The 18,578-nt window shown below is 37.1% G+C and overlaps 9 protein-coding genes across 9 annotated transcripts; 4 read left to right on the top strand and 5 right to left on the bottom strand.

The window, feature by feature from the left end:
* Positions 1-135: 135 nt before the first annotated feature.
* L201_002351 (uncharacterized protein) lies at positions 136-634 on the top strand (the record flags this gene model as incomplete). The annotated part of the gene is made up of 2 exons (XM_066218128.1): positions 136-567; positions 632-634. The coding sequence occupies 2 exons, from the start codon at positions 136-138 to the stop codon at positions 632-634; spliced, it is 435 nt and encodes a 144-aa protein (XP_066074225.1).
* A 193-nt stretch (positions 635-827) lies between these two features.
* L201_002352 (uncharacterized protein) lies at positions 828-2,612 on the bottom strand (the record flags this gene model as incomplete). Its single annotated transcript, XM_066218129.1, has 2 exons — positions 828-838; positions 914-2,612. 2 exons carry the CDS (start codon positions 2,610-2,612, stop codon positions 828-830), a joined length of 1,710 nt encoding a protein of 569 aa, XP_066074226.1.
* A 655-nt stretch (positions 2,613-3,267) lies between these two features.
* Positions 3,268-5,133, bottom strand: L201_002353 (uncharacterized protein; the record flags this gene model as incomplete). Its single annotated transcript, XM_066218130.1, has 10 exons — positions 3,268-3,294; positions 3,370-3,535; positions 3,643-3,858; positions 3,945-4,177; positions 4,267-4,341; positions 4,416-4,494; positions 4,573-4,697; positions 4,752-4,835; positions 4,901-4,925; positions 4,988-5,133. The coding sequence occupies 10 exons, from the start codon at positions 5,131-5,133 to the stop codon at positions 3,268-3,270; spliced, it is 1,176 nt and encodes a 391-aa protein (XP_066074227.1).
* A 434-nt stretch (positions 5,134-5,567) lies between these two features.
* Positions 5,568-6,803, top strand: L201_002354 (uncharacterized protein; the record flags this gene model as incomplete). Its single annotated transcript, XM_066218131.1, has 8 exons — positions 5,568-5,643; positions 5,730-5,820; positions 5,881-5,894; positions 5,961-5,973; positions 6,043-6,194; positions 6,274-6,307; positions 6,378-6,523; positions 6,754-6,803. The coding sequence occupies 8 exons, from the start codon at positions 5,568-5,570 to the stop codon at positions 6,801-6,803; spliced, it is 576 nt and encodes a 191-aa protein (XP_066074228.1).
* Positions 6,804-6,910: 107 nt separating this feature from the next.
* L201_002355 (uncharacterized protein) lies at positions 6,911-7,771 on the bottom strand (the record flags this gene model as incomplete). The annotated part of the gene is made up of 3 exons (XM_066218132.1): positions 6,911-6,925; positions 6,999-7,521; positions 7,629-7,771. The coding sequence occupies 3 exons, from the start codon at positions 7,769-7,771 to the stop codon at positions 6,911-6,913; spliced, it is 681 nt and encodes a 226-aa protein (XP_066074229.1).
* A 1,237-nt stretch (positions 7,772-9,008) lies between these two features.
* L201_002356 (uncharacterized protein) lies at positions 9,009-9,501 on the top strand (the record flags this gene model as incomplete). Its single annotated transcript, XM_066218133.1, has 2 exons — positions 9,009-9,426; positions 9,491-9,501. 2 exons carry the CDS (start codon positions 9,009-9,011, stop codon positions 9,499-9,501), a joined length of 429 nt encoding a protein of 142 aa, XP_066074230.1.
* Positions 9,502-9,673: 172 nt separating this feature from the next.
* L201_002357 (uncharacterized protein) lies at positions 9,674-12,112 on the bottom strand (the record flags this gene model as incomplete). The annotated part of the gene is made up of 9 exons (XM_066218134.1): positions 9,674-9,745; positions 9,810-9,883; positions 9,986-10,212; positions 10,289-10,734; positions 10,852-10,947; positions 11,041-11,156; positions 11,249-11,558; positions 11,682-11,873; positions 11,957-12,112. 9 exons carry the CDS (start codon positions 12,110-12,112, stop codon positions 9,674-9,676), a joined length of 1,689 nt encoding a protein of 562 aa, XP_066074231.1.
* A 646-nt stretch (positions 12,113-12,758) lies between these two features.
* On the top strand, positions 12,759-14,219 carry L201_002358 (uncharacterized protein; the record flags this gene model as incomplete). The annotated part of the gene is made up of 6 exons (XM_066218135.1): positions 12,759-12,948; positions 13,038-13,088; positions 13,178-13,568; positions 13,658-13,898; positions 13,978-14,042; positions 14,156-14,219. The coding sequence occupies 6 exons, from the start codon at positions 12,759-12,761 to the stop codon at positions 14,217-14,219; spliced, it is 1,002 nt and encodes a 333-aa protein (XP_066074232.1).
* Positions 14,220-14,603: 384 nt separating this feature from the next.
* L201_002359 (uncharacterized protein) lies at positions 14,604-17,066 on the bottom strand (the record flags this gene model as incomplete). The annotated part of the gene is made up of 5 exons (XM_066218136.1): positions 14,604-14,662; positions 14,773-15,360; positions 15,435-15,977; positions 16,049-16,261; positions 16,328-17,066. 5 exons carry the CDS (start codon positions 17,064-17,066, stop codon positions 14,604-14,606), a joined length of 2,142 nt encoding a protein of 713 aa, XP_066074233.1.
* Between the last annotated feature and the right edge of the window lie 1,512 nt (positions 17,067-18,578).

The following is an 18,578-nucleotide window of genomic DNA, read 5'->3' on the forward strand; positions in this document are numbered from 1 at the left end:
TCACGATGGGTTTTAAGCTGACGTTATGTCTATTTATATAGTTCAGTATTTCGATCAATGTTTTCAACCTGCTCGACTGGCCATGACTATCAAAATGAAGCGATACCACTTGATCATACAAACAACACATTAAACATGTTCTTTTCCGCCGCAAAAGGTCAATATATCCAATTCACGAAATCCGACTGGGAGGTTTTCGAATGTGTTCTCCAGTTATGCGATCAGTATGATACTTCACAAATAGCTGAAAAACTTCTGAAACATCTCAAACCGATTGATATATTCGGCGTGGAACATTTATTCGACTTGTTCAAAATAGCTGCAAAATATGATGACATACTTACCGCGACTAGAACCATTGCAAGTCTGAGGTCATGTGGTAGTAAAGAAGGTAAAAAGTATACGTTATTTTGGAGTTACAGTCAATGGGATGAGGAATGTATGAAGAATCTCCCAGGGCATTGGGTATGGGCTTGCATGCAAGCTCACGAAGAAACAATAAAAGGCCGTGGTGCAGATTATTATTGGCCAACTGTCGCATCTAATTTCATGATGATTCTTGCACCCGTGAGTACCGTTTTACCCCTAATCATGTACGGTAAGCGTATTACAGCTGACAATCGTCTGGCAGTGAATGTCTGAAACGAGATTGTAACGAAGCAAGATACAGCGGTCATCAAGTTGGATAGTCAATCATGGTAGAATTCGTGACGTGAAGGATGAAATGCATGTATACTTATGTAATCGATGAACTTTTGCTTGTTCTCCACTCTCTAAACCCTCAAACCCAAATATTCCGCTCCATTCGTAGCAATGAATGTTCACATCTAAATGATCTCTGATAAATTACAGATTAGCGATCTGGGATATCCGCTTTAACAATATGCGTGTGAAAAACGACATAAGCACTTACCGCCACAAGCCTCACAAACAGGTTGTTTAACAGCATCAACAGGCCCCACAAACACTAATTCCATGTATCTTTGAGCTTGTTCTGACTGACTTGCCACGTTAGAAGGTGAAGGAGCTGTAGCAGTTGATTGAGCTGATGAATTAGCAGAGTTATGAAGGTTACCGTTTGGTGAAGTGTTATTGGTATTGTTGAAATTTCCGACAGGTACTGCATGTTGAGGTTGGAGAAAAGATCCTAAAGCAGCTGCAAAAGTACTCAAAGATATACCGGGGCCATTCATAGGCGTTCCGACAGCATTCGAAGGCGGAGTCTGATTTGCATTTGAGGCTGGATTAGTAGTGGTTGAATTCATTGGACCATTGACGTTACCGGTGTTATTGTTGTTGATACTGTTGTGACCGTTTGTACCATTGTTGAAAGTGAATGTAGAGGTGAAGCTTGGCGGAACGAAGATACCAGGATTAAGAGAAGGGCTATTGATGCCAGCTTGATGGGTTCCATTGGTGTCACCGTTGCTTGAGTTTGTTGTACCATTAGCTGATCCAGGAGCATTATTGGTAGTGGGAGCGTTACCATTGTTGGCGTTTACAATTGGTGGTATATTACCGTTAAGTCCAGCGGGAAGATTTGCATTCGCAGGAGGCGTACCACCAATACCAAAACTCATAATAGGACCAGTGGGTACAGGAAGTTGATTCAACATGTGCATCAAATTAGGTGGAATCGATAAGCTGTCTGGTCTATTTTGGGATTCTTCCATTAATTGACAATATGACGAAGATTCATCATCAATAGTTCTTTCAATGATTGTCAGAGTATTATTGATTTCTTTCAAGTCTGTCTTGGATGTAGTAGTAGACTGAATTTTGAGATCGCGTCCTATATCCGAAGCGATAGTTGAAGCGAGTTCTTCTATTCTAATTGCTTTCTCTACTTCAATACAACTTTTTGGATGATTAGGTGATCTGCATACATCATCACCAAATAGACAACTAACTTCACCAAAACTGATTCTTGTTGATGTTGTGAATCTAGGTGGTAATATTCTTCTGGCTTGATGAATATTAACAATTTCTTTTGAATGTCCATCTCTATTTAAAGTGAAAGTTGGAGTTAAAAAATCACCTGGACAAGCTGGAGTTTCTGGTGAGAATGAACAGCAGATGAATTTAGGTTGACAAGCTAAAGGTAAGAATGTTCTTAATAGATAGGGTAATTGATCATTTGATAATAAACCAACTCTATGAGCAGTACCATGTTTTGAAGTAAATACTAATCTCGATACTCTAGGTAACAGGATTTCACCCATGAAAAAATCTAAACATTTTGCGATTGATGATAACGATTCATAATCACAATCTTCATAATCTGTATCAATTGTAAGTTTGTATATTTGTCCTAATTGAACTCTGAGTCTTGTGACTGGATGTACATCTTCCTTGAGGATATCATCTTCTGCTTCCTCATCAACAGATTCGAAGAAGATATGTCGATCCTCTTGAGGTATTGAAGTGATTCTACCGAATAATAAAGGAAGTGAATGATCGGTTAAAATGACATGTCGGTAGACTAGATGATTGGTTAGTTGATAAGTGTTTTTCGAAGTGACTGAAAGGTTGGACAGTGTTTTATGGTAGTTGAGTGATTGAAGCTTTTGTGCGATAAGCAGAATGACATCCTCCGCTAACTCTGAAGGCATTTTGTTGGCTATTTAGTTGGTATTTGCTAGGATAAGCCGGTAGACACAGCTATCAAAGCAACTATGTCTGTACGAAATATAAGTTTTATCGCTATTGATGATCAGTATAGAGTAAACACGAAAATCAGTTGATACAATGAAATATGTGTCTAAGTGGAAATAAAGAAGCGAAGTTGAGAGAATAGATGAGAAAGAGGAAAGGAAGGAGGAAGAAAGATTGAGTGAATGTGATTGTGATTGCCATGCTTTACACGCATGTCAAAGTGTATTCAGTTGAGTCAAGTTGATCGCCATCAAGTAAAAAGGTACTTGTCCCCACTTTGATGGTAACCTAGTGATTTCGCGGAACTTTGATCGTGATGACGCAGTTTTGTCAGTATGTGCACGGTGTTACGGGGTATTCCGTATCTATCACTTCTGACGTTTCCCTTGTTTATGCACTTGACGACTCCATCACCCTCCTTTCACGGCTCTCGGGCACTTGTTGCTTTGAGTTATACAGTTTCTTCCTTATCAGTGTGATAGTAGGTCCTTGAAGTGTGTGTATTTGTGTGTGTGTGCTCTGTAGACAAGGTGCCTGCATATTGTGTTAAACGTGAATTCATCATTTCCTAAATTGTAAAGACCGTCCTACGCTACCAAGCAATCCATTGTTTTACTCTTCGTATTTCTCGAGTCTCACCTGTTACATTATATAATGGATTAGTATGCCTGATCACAAGGTATAGTCAAGTTAAGGGAATCAAAGAAGACTTACTCTACCTGCGAAAGGTTTCAATCCAGCTGCTATTCTTTGTCCACCAACTAAAGCTGTCCAATCCATTGCATCTCCTCCATGTGCACGAGCTGATAACATATGTTGTTGAGCTACATCCATCGTTGGCATTGGTACGTTGTGTGACTCGGCAAGTTGACGAATGTTTCTGTTATATTTTCAGTCGAGACATGTTTATCAGCGTCCTATCTCTCAATATGAATACGAATAACTATTGTCTCATGCACTGATATGAAATCATCAGTATTCACTCACCTAGCATCAGTAATACCTCCCCCTAAGTTGAATCCACCTTCACTGTTAAACTTATTCTTTGTGATTCTGTCGGCATATCTGATCAAAGCAGGTGATTTGTGTTGATCTTTAATCAATTCAACTAATTTCTCAGATCCTACTCCTGATTGATCACATAATGTGAAACATTCTGCTAAAAGTTCGATGAAACCTAATTCCAAAGCGTTTCCTACGAGTCTACCGAAACGATATATAATCAATCAATATATTATTCACCGAAGAGATCGAATATAGGGGAGATGATGTATTTATATCCCACTCACTTGAAAGACATGGCTCGTTCTACGTTACTTCCTAAATCCATAACTTTTCTACCTATAGCAGGAACCAATGCATGTGCAGCATGTTTCTTGGCAAAGTAATCACCTGAGATAGCTAATACTAAATCTGCTGTTTCAGCTGCTTTTGGTACACCAAATACAGGACTCGAGAGGAATACCCTGTGTGGTCTTGATCTTGCTTGATCTTCTAATTTACCGGCGGTTGTTGGGTAAATCTAATACATGATTACTGTATAAGTATGATTCCTCTTCATTGACGAAAGTCGATTGACCGAGTTTGGGAATCCTACTTTAAAATACTCACTGTACTTGTATCGACGAAGATTGTGGTTCTTCCTCTTCCACCTGGAACTATACCATCACCTGTACCTTTTTGACTCTATGGAAAATGGAATATCAGGATGTCAGCTTGCAAGGATGAGAGAGGTGCAGACTAGCAAGTTGGTAGCTTACTTCTTGTCCTTGGAATAACTGTTCATAGACAGCTTCTACAGCTTCATCATTAGCGAGTGAAGTGACCACTAAATCGGCACTATCGTAAGATGTCAGAAATCAGTGAACCATACCGTCGTGAATGGCGTAGGCTGAGCTCCAATGGAAGGCTACTTACGTTCTTCCTATTTCTTCCAAATCATGAACAACTTTATAAGAACTCTCAGGTACTTCATGCTCTTTAGCATAGCTTAAGAATTTATGTACACCATCTTCTTTTCTGTTATATACCAAAAGAGGAGGCTATATAGCTATATTAGTGTTTTATCAAAATACTCGTAGATGTGAAACACTTACTTGACCTTCTGAAGCTAAATGTTTTGCTAAATTTGAAGCCATTCTTTTACCCATCTCACCTAAACCGACAAAAGCGAGTTGATCCTATTCACGTTAGTTATGCTTTTGTTAGCTTGGAATACGTATTATCTAGCTAATGGTCAACATACATGAGCTGGTGTAGGCGTAGATGGTCTGTATCACAACACTGAAGTCAGTAGATTCCTCCTGGTGGTGACAGCAGTCCTTGAGCTTACCTAGAAAATGGGATAGGTTCAACAGGTGTACTTGTACCTTCTTTTGGATGTTCATAAGTACCTCCATAACTATCAATTGGATTACCAACTTTTTCCACAGGTGGTGTGACTGGATTTTCGTTGAAATGAGCTTTTAATCCTGACATTTTAGATTGTTTATTCGATTTCTTTATTTATTTTAAGTCAAGTGCTTGAATTGAGATATTCAAATATTGGCTTTCTATTTCGACCATGTATATCTTACATCTTTTAACGAGGTTCTCTTGTTTTTCTCTTCTCATGATTCCGTCTGAATGAGGCTTTTGTTATGACGTACCTTTATATTTGCTCGTTATTTGATGCCGCAATTCGCATAGGGTGATTGCGGCAATAGAATAATATGAAATCTTGATTACACGAGGGAGCCATGCTTAAACCATGCTATACACCTTAGCGATACCCCGCAATTCAACGATAGAGATTATGATGGCATACATGGCCGAAGCTATAATGATAGCTTCGTGAAACAGCGTTTATCTCAAGACGTGTTTGATCTTTATACTGGACCTTGAACATATATAGATAACTGTAGATACATATAATGTCAGCGCCAAGTAGAGCAGCACCACCACCACCACCGCAGACAAATGGAGACGATGAACAGGGTGCTTCAGCTAGTAGGTTCATTATCTCTCAACCCAAAGAGATACGCTTGGACATCAGGAAATTTTCAACATTACTGATTAGGGATACCTTTGATTAGACGAACGATTGCTAGCCGCTGCTAAACATGATAATGAAGAGATGCTTGAGAGCGCATTGGAACAAGTCAAAGATGTGAATTATGTTGATGGGTAAGTCAGCTACCTTAGCTACCATCATGGAGTGTTTTAGCTGACGGAATATGGCTGTAGACTAGGTAACACAGGTGAGATACGCCTGAGGGTATAGAATTGAAGCTATCTAATCTGACCGATACATTTTTCCAAAATAGCGCTTCACTACGCGTAAGTGAGCTATGTTCTATATAAATGGATGGAAACACAGTATAGCTAAATAATGCGTTAACATAATAGAATAATCCACGCATCAACATCGATACTTGAACCCTTACTTGAACATGAGACTTGTGATGTAGATTTGCGGAATAGATTGCAGGGTGATACACCGTTACATATAGCTGTTAGGAATAAATGGGAAGAACATGAAGGTCTAAGGTTATTTCTTGGTAAGTCCAGTCAACTGGAAAAGTATACTTCTTCGTACATTACATAGAAATTATGACTGATATATCTACGGACATATAGTGGGTCATTTACTGGAAGCTGGAGCAGATACCAAGTGAGTGTTCTACCGGTTTACCTCTTTTTACAGGAAGTTAGTGTTAATATGGGTCCTGTATTGGAACTAGAATCAGAAATCGATATAACCAAAAACCAATAGATCTCTTACCTCCACCAGGAAATGATCCAGAATCAGATGATGAGAAGATTAGAGCAGCAATTAGAAGGACGGAAGCTGAAGAGATGGTCGCTGATAAAGGAGATGTTGTAGAAGGTGAGTTACTTCTATCGATTCTTTTCTTCTGCTTTTTGCCGAAATACGAGAAACAGGTATTAGGGAGAATTCTAGTTAGTCTGTCAAAAGTAGATTGTGGACAAGTATTGTAATCCAGAAAATTACGCAGTAACCGACAATGACAAGGAGAATGGCAGATGGATCTCATGATTCAAGCGAACCGTAAAGAGCAATAAGACAGCTGACTCGGATGTTTTCACCTTTAACAGAAGATGACGATATTGTAGACCCTAACGATATAGCTTCGGATTCGGATTAAACATATTGTGTTTACATTCATACATCATGTATTGTATTTTACAGTATTTCGCCAAATCTGATCAACTATTTTTCTTAATACCGCTTTTCGTCGTCGCCTCCTACTCGTCAATTATCGAGTTCCTATCCAAAAAACCGTCAGCTTCGAATCTTTGGAACGTAGGAGGAAATTGGACAGGGAATAACCAAACCTCACCTCGGAGATGTTTTGAAGGAAACGAGCTGCCACGTCTCTCCAATAATTACTATGTTCATTATATGAGTATTTGATAGTACATTGATGATGACCTTGCAGGTAAGCCCAAACCCAAGTAACTGACAAATTTTCAATCGATTTTCTTGGCCACGGACCTTCGGTCCAAAGTTTTGAATGTTCGTCTGCATACGGTTTTATAGCTGATATGATCTTGAAAACACATAAAAAGGCGTCAAATTGATCAGCTAAGGCGAACAGCTCATATGCATTTTGCTCCCCAAAGTGATTGATTGGTTTGATATTATCGTTCAGAATTGTACGACCTGCTTGATAAGTATCAAATTGATTACATAGGTCCATCAATTCTGTAAATTCTTCCCAAACGAGACCTTTCAGATTGATAGTCCGTTCCGTGATCGCTGAGAGGAAAATGGAGAGGATTTTGGAGGAGGAATCGATTTTTAAGTGAGTGTTGGTGTTTTCTTCCGATTGACACGTATCGAGCATATCACCGAATGTTGATCTACAGTAGTAGTGAAATTACAAGAAGATAATCAGCTGTTAAGTAGAATAGCTATCCATTTGGTACCATTCGTTGGAACAATCTTTGAAAGGCGAAATGATACTCACCCACAACTTTTCAGTTTTGATGAGCTGACGCGAAAGGCAATATTATCTGAACTAACAATGATAAAATCATTTTCACTTGAGTCGAATTTCATATGGTATTGATATTCTGTGCCTGATTTATCGATGTAAGAGGTAGTAGCCATTTTGTATGATTGGTGTTACTTATATGATCGTTAAATCAGGTAGGTATAGTGAAATAAAAGAAAGACAATGAAAACCATTTATCATCAGAAGAAAAGGAAGACAAATATGGAAATTAGCTGCATAACGAACCCCCACTGTAAGGTTGACGGAGCCAATGCATTCAAGGTGAGTGGGGGAGAGAGATTAAGGTTTATGATGGGTGTATGGTGTGTGTACTCAAATCTTAAAGTTAACACATAGCAACCATCAACTGTCAACCATCAACTAATAATATAATAATCAGTAAACATCCATCAACAATAAAATTGAGCGATTGAGTATATTAAATGCCACTTGCTGTATGTTTATTCTTTTCATTTCAACGTTACTCTTCTCACTTTGTCGTTCCTCTTCACTCAGAGCCGTACAATTTACCAAAAGACGAAGGGAAGGGTAATATAAGGTATTCGAGTATTCACTGTGAGTTGGCCTATTTATCATAATCGATGTTTCCTAATGCTTCATGAATTAACATCAACATTCCAATTTTAGATGTCGACAATCATCCATCAACCAACTTTACCACTCCTTCCTGCCAATATCACGTTATCAACTTCTAACGGTAAATCACTTCCTCCTGAACTCTTCAATCACATACTTTCCATTCTACAACGTACTAAGAAACTTGGTTCACTCGCCAACCTACAAAGATGTTCAAAAAGTCATTATAAAGCGGTCACACCGTATCTCTACAAGCGTCTAATCGTCAACGAAACTGCCTTTGAAATATTATTCAACCAGCTTACCAGCTTTGACAAAAGGGAAGCTCACCTTTTATTCACCTTTATTGAGGAGAACTTATCAAGGCCCTGTGCAAACGATCCTGCTCCTATCCGACTTCGGCGAAACCTAAATCGTGTGAAGCATCTCACTTTTATCTCGACTTCAAGAAGCTGTGGACATCGGTCAATCGAAAAAGACGCTCATACCGCCTTATCCCTCTTCAATTTGACAACGCAAAGATTACTCCCGAACTTAAAAACCGTCAGCCTTGAACTCGATGATTTGTATCCACACCCTTTTGAACTCGTCAAATTCCTTGACTCCGCATCTCGCCCCAAATATCTTTGCTTACGGTACCATGATATTGCCGTGGACGAAAAATCTGAAGAACGGGTAACAGCGTATGAATTTAGAGAGACCTCTTGGTTGGAACAATATAATTATATTGATATGCCCAAACTCATCTTACACGAAATGACTTCCGATATACCTTGTGGATTAGTCGCTTTTCAGGGACTAAGATTATCCTTCACTAGATCCCTACGATGTAAGAGAAATCACAGTGGTATTGAACATTCCGAGCAAAGTTGCTGCCGATCGTACCGAGACGACCAAATCGAGAGTTTGGAGGACGCTTCGATATCTAATATGTATGGAGAACACGATAGTTGGCAAATCGTAGCTAGAGCTGATGCTGAAGGGCATCAAAGTATAGCCGAGTTAGAAAAGATGGTGAAAGATTTCAAGCAAGGAAGTAGTAAATATTTCCCCTGGACTCCTCGTGACGACGACAGCGAAGAAAAACAGTACAACCTGAAGAACTGCTTGAAGTGGTGTCAAGGACTACAGATCGTAAATGTCGAAGATGCTGATCCATGTGAAGCATGCGGTAGTAAGCATCTCTGCCTTTGAAGGAATGTACATTAGTGAGCTGGCTGAACTCATGCGTTTTTTAGTGCCCGTCTGATGATCAACATCGAAAGAAAAATAAGAAAGTATTTTAGTCACATATAAATTGAACGGGGATATGTATACATCCAATAAACCGCAATTAATTCACTTCAATGCAAATAATCGTACAATAACATACAAGATACATACAGCGCAAGTAGCTATCTATCAAAATGAACTATCAAAATTTACTGGTGTTTTTCATTTGGAGCAAATACAGGCTGATCAAAAACAAGGTTATCTAAAGCTCGGGTGTTAAGCTATAAGAAATAAACGTTAGTATATGCGATGGCAGATTTAAACTTGAACCTGTATGTAACTTACGAGATGAGGTCCAAGTTGATCTAATTTATTTACACCCAAAAGACGTAATGTCGTCTGAATTTCATCTCGCATAACTACATTGAAGGAAGGGAATCAGTAACTTATACTCAAGTCTGTATTCACGACGGTCATAACGAAAGATTAAACATGTATATTTTGGAAGGGGAATTGCTCACTTTCAATGGCATGGACTACACCTTCTTCACCATAAGTTAATGAGTATAAGAAAGGTCTACCCATCCCTACACCTTTAGCACCTAAACATAAAGCTTTGACCACATCTGTACCTCTTCTACAACCACCATCTATATAGACTTCACATTTTTTCAATAATTCAGGACAGATTTTATTTATCTCTAATAAGGTGTACAACGCTGGAGGTGAACCATCAAGTGCTCGACCACTAGACATTGTTGAAATATATCAGGTCAGCTCTATCTTACATTGGTATTTATGATTAGTTGACCTCTAAGACTTACCCATGATTCGATAAATAAATAGCATCTACACCTAATTCACTAGCTTTTATAGCATCTTCAACAGTTTGAACACCTTTTAAACCGATTGGTAGGTTGGTATGTTTCCTTAACCATTTTATATCATTCCAATTCAATTTTGGATCAATAAATCCACCTACAGATCTACCTATACCACCACCTTTATTATCTGATGAAATTTTACCACCAGAAATTCCTGAAGCAACTTCAACTTCTGCTCTTGATCTTTCATCAGCTTCTCTTTTACCTGGTGCAGCAGCATCAACAGTAACGAAAATAGCTTTTAATCCTAAATCATTAATTTTTTGGATTAATCCTTCAGATTTTTCACGATTTCGATCAACATATAATTGCATAAAAAATGATTGATCTGGTTTAGTAGCTGAATGAATTATTTCTGGTAATGGTGCTGATGCATTTGTTGAAATCTATCATTTTAGAATTTTGTGAAATTACGAAAATAAATACAAGGAAAAAAAAAGTTTAGCATATTTTTCTTCGAATGTTTTGATTTTCTTTCTTCTTCATCTCCTATCGGAACTCACCATTTGTATTATATCACATTGACCTGCACCTTTTGCCAATAGACATTCACCTTCAGGATGAGCGAGTTTAGCCATACCAGCTGGAGAGATAAAAATCTAACATTGTCATATCTTATCAGCATGATACTCGTTTTGTAAACAGAATTATCTCCCTTGATTACTGCAAATCGATCGATAACCATAACTTACGGGTAAAGAAGTTTCATGACCTAACATTTTGGTTCTTGTATCTGCTGCATCTACATCAACCATGATTCTTGGTCTAAATAATATAGAATTAAATGCTTTTCTATTTAAATCCAATGCTATTATACATGTCATATACATCAGCATACAAAGATTCTCAATCAACTAAAACCCGGATATGAGATGAGATCACTGTAATTCATCAACTCACTATACTGATCTGTCGCACCACTTGACATATAAGCCCAAGCTTTACCAGTTAAAATTCTTCTTGCAGCTTCATCAAAATCTGGTAAACCGATAATTTCCGCTAATTCAATTCTTCTTTCTTCTTTTTCACCTCTTAAAGGTTTATTAACAACTTGAGGTAATGTCATAGGATCAATTAAACCCATAAATGCTTCTTCATCTAAACCATTTTCAATTGTTCCTGGTGGATGTATAGGCATAAATATACCTGTTGCATCTCTTCCTGCTACTCTATGTATATGTCCTGCTCCTCCTGGATGTATTTGAGCGAACTGTAAGATCACGCACTTAAGGTTAGCTGCCAAGTCTAGCCTTTGTATTTATACAGTACCTTAACTAGGTTACTGTAATCCCTGGGTGAAGAAGAGCAAATTTGCTTTGTTTTTGCAACTCACCTCGGTTAAATCATATACTTTGCCGTCAATGACTACCCAACAATCTTCAGGTGTGTTATGTTTATTCACTTCGCTAAACGGTATCAAAGCTCTTCCTACAGCTGTATCTTTTGATGGTGAAGAATCATCCGCCGCTTCTTCTAGACGTAAAGGTGATGATAAAGTATATCCAATGACAAGAGATGCGGCAGCCTATAAAGTGATTCATGTACATCAGTACTCATTTCTTCTGATCTATAAATTCACTAGTTCTGATAGTATGGTACAACACGTACTACACTTCCCAGCTGTATTATCCTACTTCTTGGTCCGGCATGTTTACTACTTGATGGGCCATTTGAGAAAAATCTTTGTTTGGGTATTCGAAGAGATTGACGAGGAATCGTTCGAGGGATAGAGATCCTCAAAGCAGGTCGAATAGTGTTCATCATGTTGTCAAGTATACTTGAATGCTGTCTTACGGGTTTTCGTTTGATTGTAGAGTGATATAAAGATGTAAATTTCGATTGATGCGGCTTTGGCTCGCTAGACTAATAGTATTTACTGTTTATCAGACTTTTAGGAATCTGTAGTAATGTTCAAGATAATTATTTCGGTCCGATCAGATCGTGTAAAGCACTTCGGACGACTTGTTTGATAGACACTCACTTCGGCTCAATCTCTGCTAACATACAGACATACAGACGATCCCCTAAGTATTTCTTCTCGAAATGCATATCTTTTGAACGAATGAAAGATTCGCCAAAACAACATTTTGGTACGGTGAACGGCGGTATCGGGCCGGTATCGACCTGATCAAGTACGTAATAATACACGGTATTTACCGGTACTCAACGCACTAGTTGTGGTTTAGGACGGTATGCGAAGGGGGAAGATGTTATGCATGTAGAACTATTATTCTTTAGCTATTCATGGGTATGCTACTGAAAAGATCCACTACAACAGATTTCAGAAATAATCAAGAAACAAGTCAAGAGACATCGAGATTTAACAACTTCTTTTTTGCCTAATATTTCAACTTCAAGTTTATTTAAGACCAACAACAATTCCAGTCACATCCTGTTAAAACAATAAACAATGTCAAGAGAATCAGTTTTACTTTTCGGTTTAGGTGGTATCGGTGGAATTTACGCATGTATCTTACAATTATCTGGAAAATGTGATGTTCACGTTGTAGCTAGATCAAATTATAATGTCGTAAAAGAAAAAGGATTTAAATTAATTAGTCCAAAATTCGGTAATCATGATGGAATGAAATTTGCTGGTGGTGAGTCAGGAGAAACTCAAGAATCATTTGTGGTGGAGAGAATATATATCATATCAGATTTACTGATAACATTACTCTTTAATTAATAGTATGGAGATCAACTGAAGAAGCTGCTGCTTCCGGAACTAAATTTTCTTATGGTGAGTCAAATAAAACTAAATCATTCGATTGTGTAGTATTACTAATAAACTCTTATCGCTTACTTTGATGGTATACTATCAACTTATAGTCTTATGTGCCAATAAAGCATTACTTGATGCAAAACCATCATTATCAGAACATCTATCACCAATCATAACACCAAATTTAACTTCAATAGTATTATTGCAAAATGGTGTAGGTGCAGAAGAACCATTACATCAAAGTTTCCCTGAAACCACAATAATTTCTGCAGTAGTTTGGACAGGTGGTAAAGCATTACCAAATTCCGAAGGTGTTGAACAATTTAATAGAGAAGGCTTAACTATTGGTGTTGATTATAAAGAAAATTCTAATAAAGAAGAGGAAGATGAAAAATTAGAAAAATTAGTTGAATGGTTAAGTGCAGGTAAAGGTGATTGTACAATAACAAAAGATATTCAATCTGAAAGATGGGTAAAAGTGATTTGGAATTGTTGTTGGTGAGTTGAAATATTGTTCGTTTGTACTGTTTAAGAGCCAATTTTCGCTAATTTTTTCTCAAAATATTCTTTGTTTGTTGATTATATAGGAACTCTTTAACAACAGTAACGAAATTAAAAACAGGACCATTTTTTGAATCATCAAAAGAAGCATTACCATTATGTTATACGGTTATGAGAGAAGTTGAATCTGTTGCAAAAGCAAAAGGTTTAACTATTGAAGATGGTACAGTTGAAAAATTAATAAAACAATGTACAGATGTAGCATATCCTGGTTTACCAAGTTCAATGATGGCTGATAATAATGCTGGAAGACCGATGGAAGTTGAAGTAAGTAATACTTCAAATGTGCATATCTCATAATTGTTATCAAAGTAATCATACTAATTACTTCTTTTGACTACAAAAGGTTATTTTAGGTACCCCTGTAAGAGAAGGTCAAAGATTAGGTGTACCAGTTCCAACTTTAACAGCGTAAGTGTCTGCGTAAATAGATTTTCCACAGTGATATATATATATATAATATTGGAAAGAAAGTCTTAACGTCTTTGCTTACATGAGTTTTTTTTTTTTTTTCTTTTTATTAGCATTTACACAATTGTAAAAGCATTAGATTACGGAAATCAAAATCCTGAAGCTGCCAAAGCTTAAAATATTGTAATTATCGTAGATCATCTTCACATGTATCGTATATTCGATGAGTGCGACCCGAGGGGGAAATACAGTATCAATTACTGGTTGGTGGGGTGGCATTTGATATTTAGTGATTGCGCGATATGACTCGAAGACAAACAAGACAGCATATGAACAACAAACAAAACGATGCATATTTTATGTATTTATTATATCATGACTTATATCCTTGTATCAAATTTATGTTTTTCATTTGACATGTTGCTTGTATGGATTCTGATTTTTTCGCTAAAAAAATGCTATGCGGAAATGATATAGAGAAATTAGGAAGGTGAAATAATTAGATTGATTTAATGAGATCGAATGAGAGTCTATCTATATATAAAATATGCCATTGGACATCTACTCTTCAGTTATCGTTGAAGTTGAAGATTGACCGGTGGATCTTTTTTCGTGTACAGCTAAATAACATGAATAGTAAATCAGCGTTAATTTCGTTGTTTCAATTGAACAGCAGAGACTATGGAAAGGGGGTTAAGTCAATGAAGAAGGTAGGACAATAACAACTTACCATTGAAATGGTGGAAAGCACTATGACTTAGTTCACCTTCTTCTTCATGATCTTGTTCATGTTCATGAGCTTCTTCAGCTTGTAATCTTTTCTTTTCTTCCCACATCATTTTCAATTCTTTTACTCTTTGATGTCTATCTTTTTCAGGATCATATGCTAAATGTCTTTTTAAAACAACTTTTTCCCATAATGATAAATGTCTTGGATGTACAGCAATACCGTGATATTCTTTTGCTCTACCTTCTCTAACAAATGCCCAATATCTATCTTGTTCTCTTAAATCTAATCCTGTTGTATCAGGTATAAATAACCATGTAACTATAACACCAGCAATTCCAAATGGCCATACAATCCAAAATCTTGTTCTTGTATCAACATAATTATATATGATTGCAGGTAATAAAGCACCTAATTTACCTGATGCAGCTGATAATCCATGTGCAGTGGCTCGGACTGATACAGGGAATACTTCAGCAGCTAATAAGAATGTAGTACAGTTTGGTCCAAATTGTTGGAAGAATGATGACAAGTAGTAGATAGTTTGGAATCCTCGAATGTGGGCAGGCGATGAAAGTTCTTTGTACCAGACTAAAATAGATAAAAGGTATGGAGATCAATATCCTATTCTACGATACATTCCACGCAATGATCTCTATACTCACTAGCAGCGATAAGGAACAAGACACCATCACCTAAGAAACCGATAATTTGCATTCTTTTTCTTCCGTAGAATTTATGATCGATCAACAAAGCTGCCATATAATAACCGACTAAAGAAACACCAATATTGACTAAATTCCAATTCCAAGTAGTAACTACATTTCCAACTGAAGAAGGTGAAATGATATTGATAAAAGTTGAAGCGAATAATTTGTTACCGTAGAATAAGAAGTCATTGAATAACCATCCTGTTGTAGTACCAATTAATCTACCAGCGAAATGTGTTGAAACTAATTTTAATGAATGTAAATCATATCCAGATTGATTTACTCTTGAATTTTTTTTAGATTTTTTAAGTGCAGCAGATGAATATTGTTTTTTGTAATATCTGAAATAAGCCAACCATAATGTCATAACTGCCATAACGGCAAATGAAACTCTAAATGTCCATTGGGCAGATACTTCTGAATATGGTGGATTTGCTGAATGATGGAAAATCAATAATAAAATAATCAAGATACCTTGATTGAATAATTGACCCCAACCTAGACAGATGAAAAGAGTTGATCAGCTTCAATTTCGTTTCACTATTGTTTCATTGATGTCAATAGCTTACCTTGCATCAAGAATGCTAAAACGACATTTCTACCTCGATGTAATTTATCATCTTTTTGAGAACCTGCGACTGATTTTGATTCCATTGCTGTGGTTGATGTCATTGGGTATTCACCACCAACACCAATACCATAGAAGAATTGCGAGAAACCATAACATATAACCCAGCCTTGAAGGGATGTTCCCCAAGAAGCAGTAAGCATGACAAGACCGACTGAAATGAAAATAAGAGGTTAGCTTTCTATTAGAAGGTATATGCCATTGAGAAGCTTGGACATACGAGTCATAACTAAAGCATCTTGAACTAAACCAGTTTTTCTACCTACCCAATCACCTTCAATACCAACTAAAATTTGACCAAAGATAATACCGATAATTTGAAGGTAATCAACAGCAGCTATCCAATTTGCATCACAAACTTGATGTGTTTTCCAACATGCTGGCCAAACTGCTCTATACAAAGCACTCAAATTACCAATTGAGAATAAAGCATAACCTTCTGTAAATAAACCGAAACCACCCATAACGTATTTTTTCGTATAAACTGATAAAGGTGATAAAGGATCTTTTTTAAACATTCCCCAAATATGTTGAATTTCTCTTTTAGCTTCTACATTACTTTGTGAATTTACCCATGATCTTTTTTCTGATCCTGGTAAATCTGCCCAGTAAATACCATTTACATAACTATCTTCAGGAGCTAAATCATTATATAGAGGATGATCTTGATTGAATTTTTCTCTTTGTAAAGCATCATCAATTTTTTCTGGATCTGGTTCACCATATCTACTTGAATCTTTAAAATCTCTACTACTTTTTCTATTATTATGACCGAAACCGGATGGTGAAGAACCTGAAGGATCTAAACTTGAAAATGTTTTTTCACCTGTAGAAGGATTATTACTTTGAATATTTGGTGATCCAGCTAATGACATTACTGTTGGTGTAGGTGCATTTGAATCAGGTGCAATCATTGGTGTAACCTGATCCTCACCACGAAGGATGAATGATAAAGCCATGGTGAAGGAATTTGTTTCGGTTTAGAGGAATTATGAGAAGGGGAAGAGAAGTGTTTTCTTGATTATAGTTTGGAAGACTTTTTTATGATAAGCTCTCTTAGACCTGTTCTTCAAGGTAGTTCAAGAATGTGACTGATAATTGTGAACCTACGTCACCAGCATCAAGCGTAAGATCGTTTCAAGTAATTGCGTTTCTAAAGCCAATGATGACCGCAAAGAAGTATCGCCTCTACAATGAACTGCTTGATATGATATTCACCAGAATGATGAATAGACGTCGTATTTATGTACAAACGTGCTTTGTACCTTCGTTTGATGTCTTCCAGGTTATTGAAAATTTCTTTTTAAGTTGAACCTACTAAGTGGAGGTTTCCTTTTTTTTTTGTTTTGACTTTTCCAAAGATGACGATAGAAGTGTGAATATGTACTATGCCAAGGTGGCGTTGAAGTTATTTTGGGTAACGAAAGTGGTCGTGTGAGCAATGACGACTTATACTTTGTTTTTATTCTTTGGTCGTGTGAGTGATGAAAAGTCAAAAGAAGAAAATAAAAAATTATACCAAGAGATGAGATGGGACGTAAGAGAAAAAAAAAAAAAGGTTTTTTGCACCATAGAGTCACGAACGTGCATGATCATCAACTCAAACCCAACTCTACAGTCGGGTCCTTCCTTTGGTTATTATTACCCTTAGACTCATCTTAAATGCCAAGGTGGAAAGTGGAGCTTTTGAAGCATTAAAAACCTGGGGTAAGGCCTTAAGAATCCTGAATCAAAGAAGAAAATGTTGAGATCAACCAGTTACAATTCGAGGATCAACATGAAATCCACAAACGTGCGTGAAAATTTGCTCGAAATTGTACGGTACACCCCCTTTCAGGCACGCAGCAATTGAAATGGATAATGGATCCGGAAACGGTAGAGTATAGTGTTATGCTGACCACGTGATGAGCCGGTTTGACCGTCCTTTGGTGACATCATCATCGGATACTGTAGGAGGCTCATACTGCGATATTGTACTGTTTTGTTTCATGTCTCCATCCCCACAACCGACTTGAAACACAGTCATCTCACATCACAGCCCAATAGCGTGTATAACTTGATGCTTGTTTTGACAACGATAAAATCTGGCGATGAGTGGTGATGTGTTATGCATCTACTATGGATCTGACTGATTACACAGAGATCTAACGAGACACATCAATCGCTCAATCTTCCTATAATATACAGAACATCTTGTTTACGATATACTACAATTATCTAATCTACATAATTCATTCGAAAACGGAAATAACTGATCTCGAAAACAGGTTATTGTGCCTTTGAAGTATCGAGATAAATGACTTCATAAGCTTCCCAAATTGCAGAAACAGCTAAAATGGCTGTAATTGGTGAATACAGCTTTAGAGTGTCTTTAAAACCTGCTTTATATTCTTCCCAATATCCTCTCCATTTCTTTTCTGGCTGTTGAATGAGATGCTTGTCATTTGTAATGAGGATATTCTTTTTCTCTG

The sequence above is a fragment of the Kwoniella dendrophila genome, chromosome 3 (assembly GCF_036810415.1).
Source record: "Kwoniella dendrophila CBS 6074 chromosome 3, complete sequence".
Lineage (NCBI taxonomy): Eukaryota > Fungi > Basidiomycota > Tremellomycetes > Tremellales > Cryptococcaceae > Kwoniella > Kwoniella dendrophila.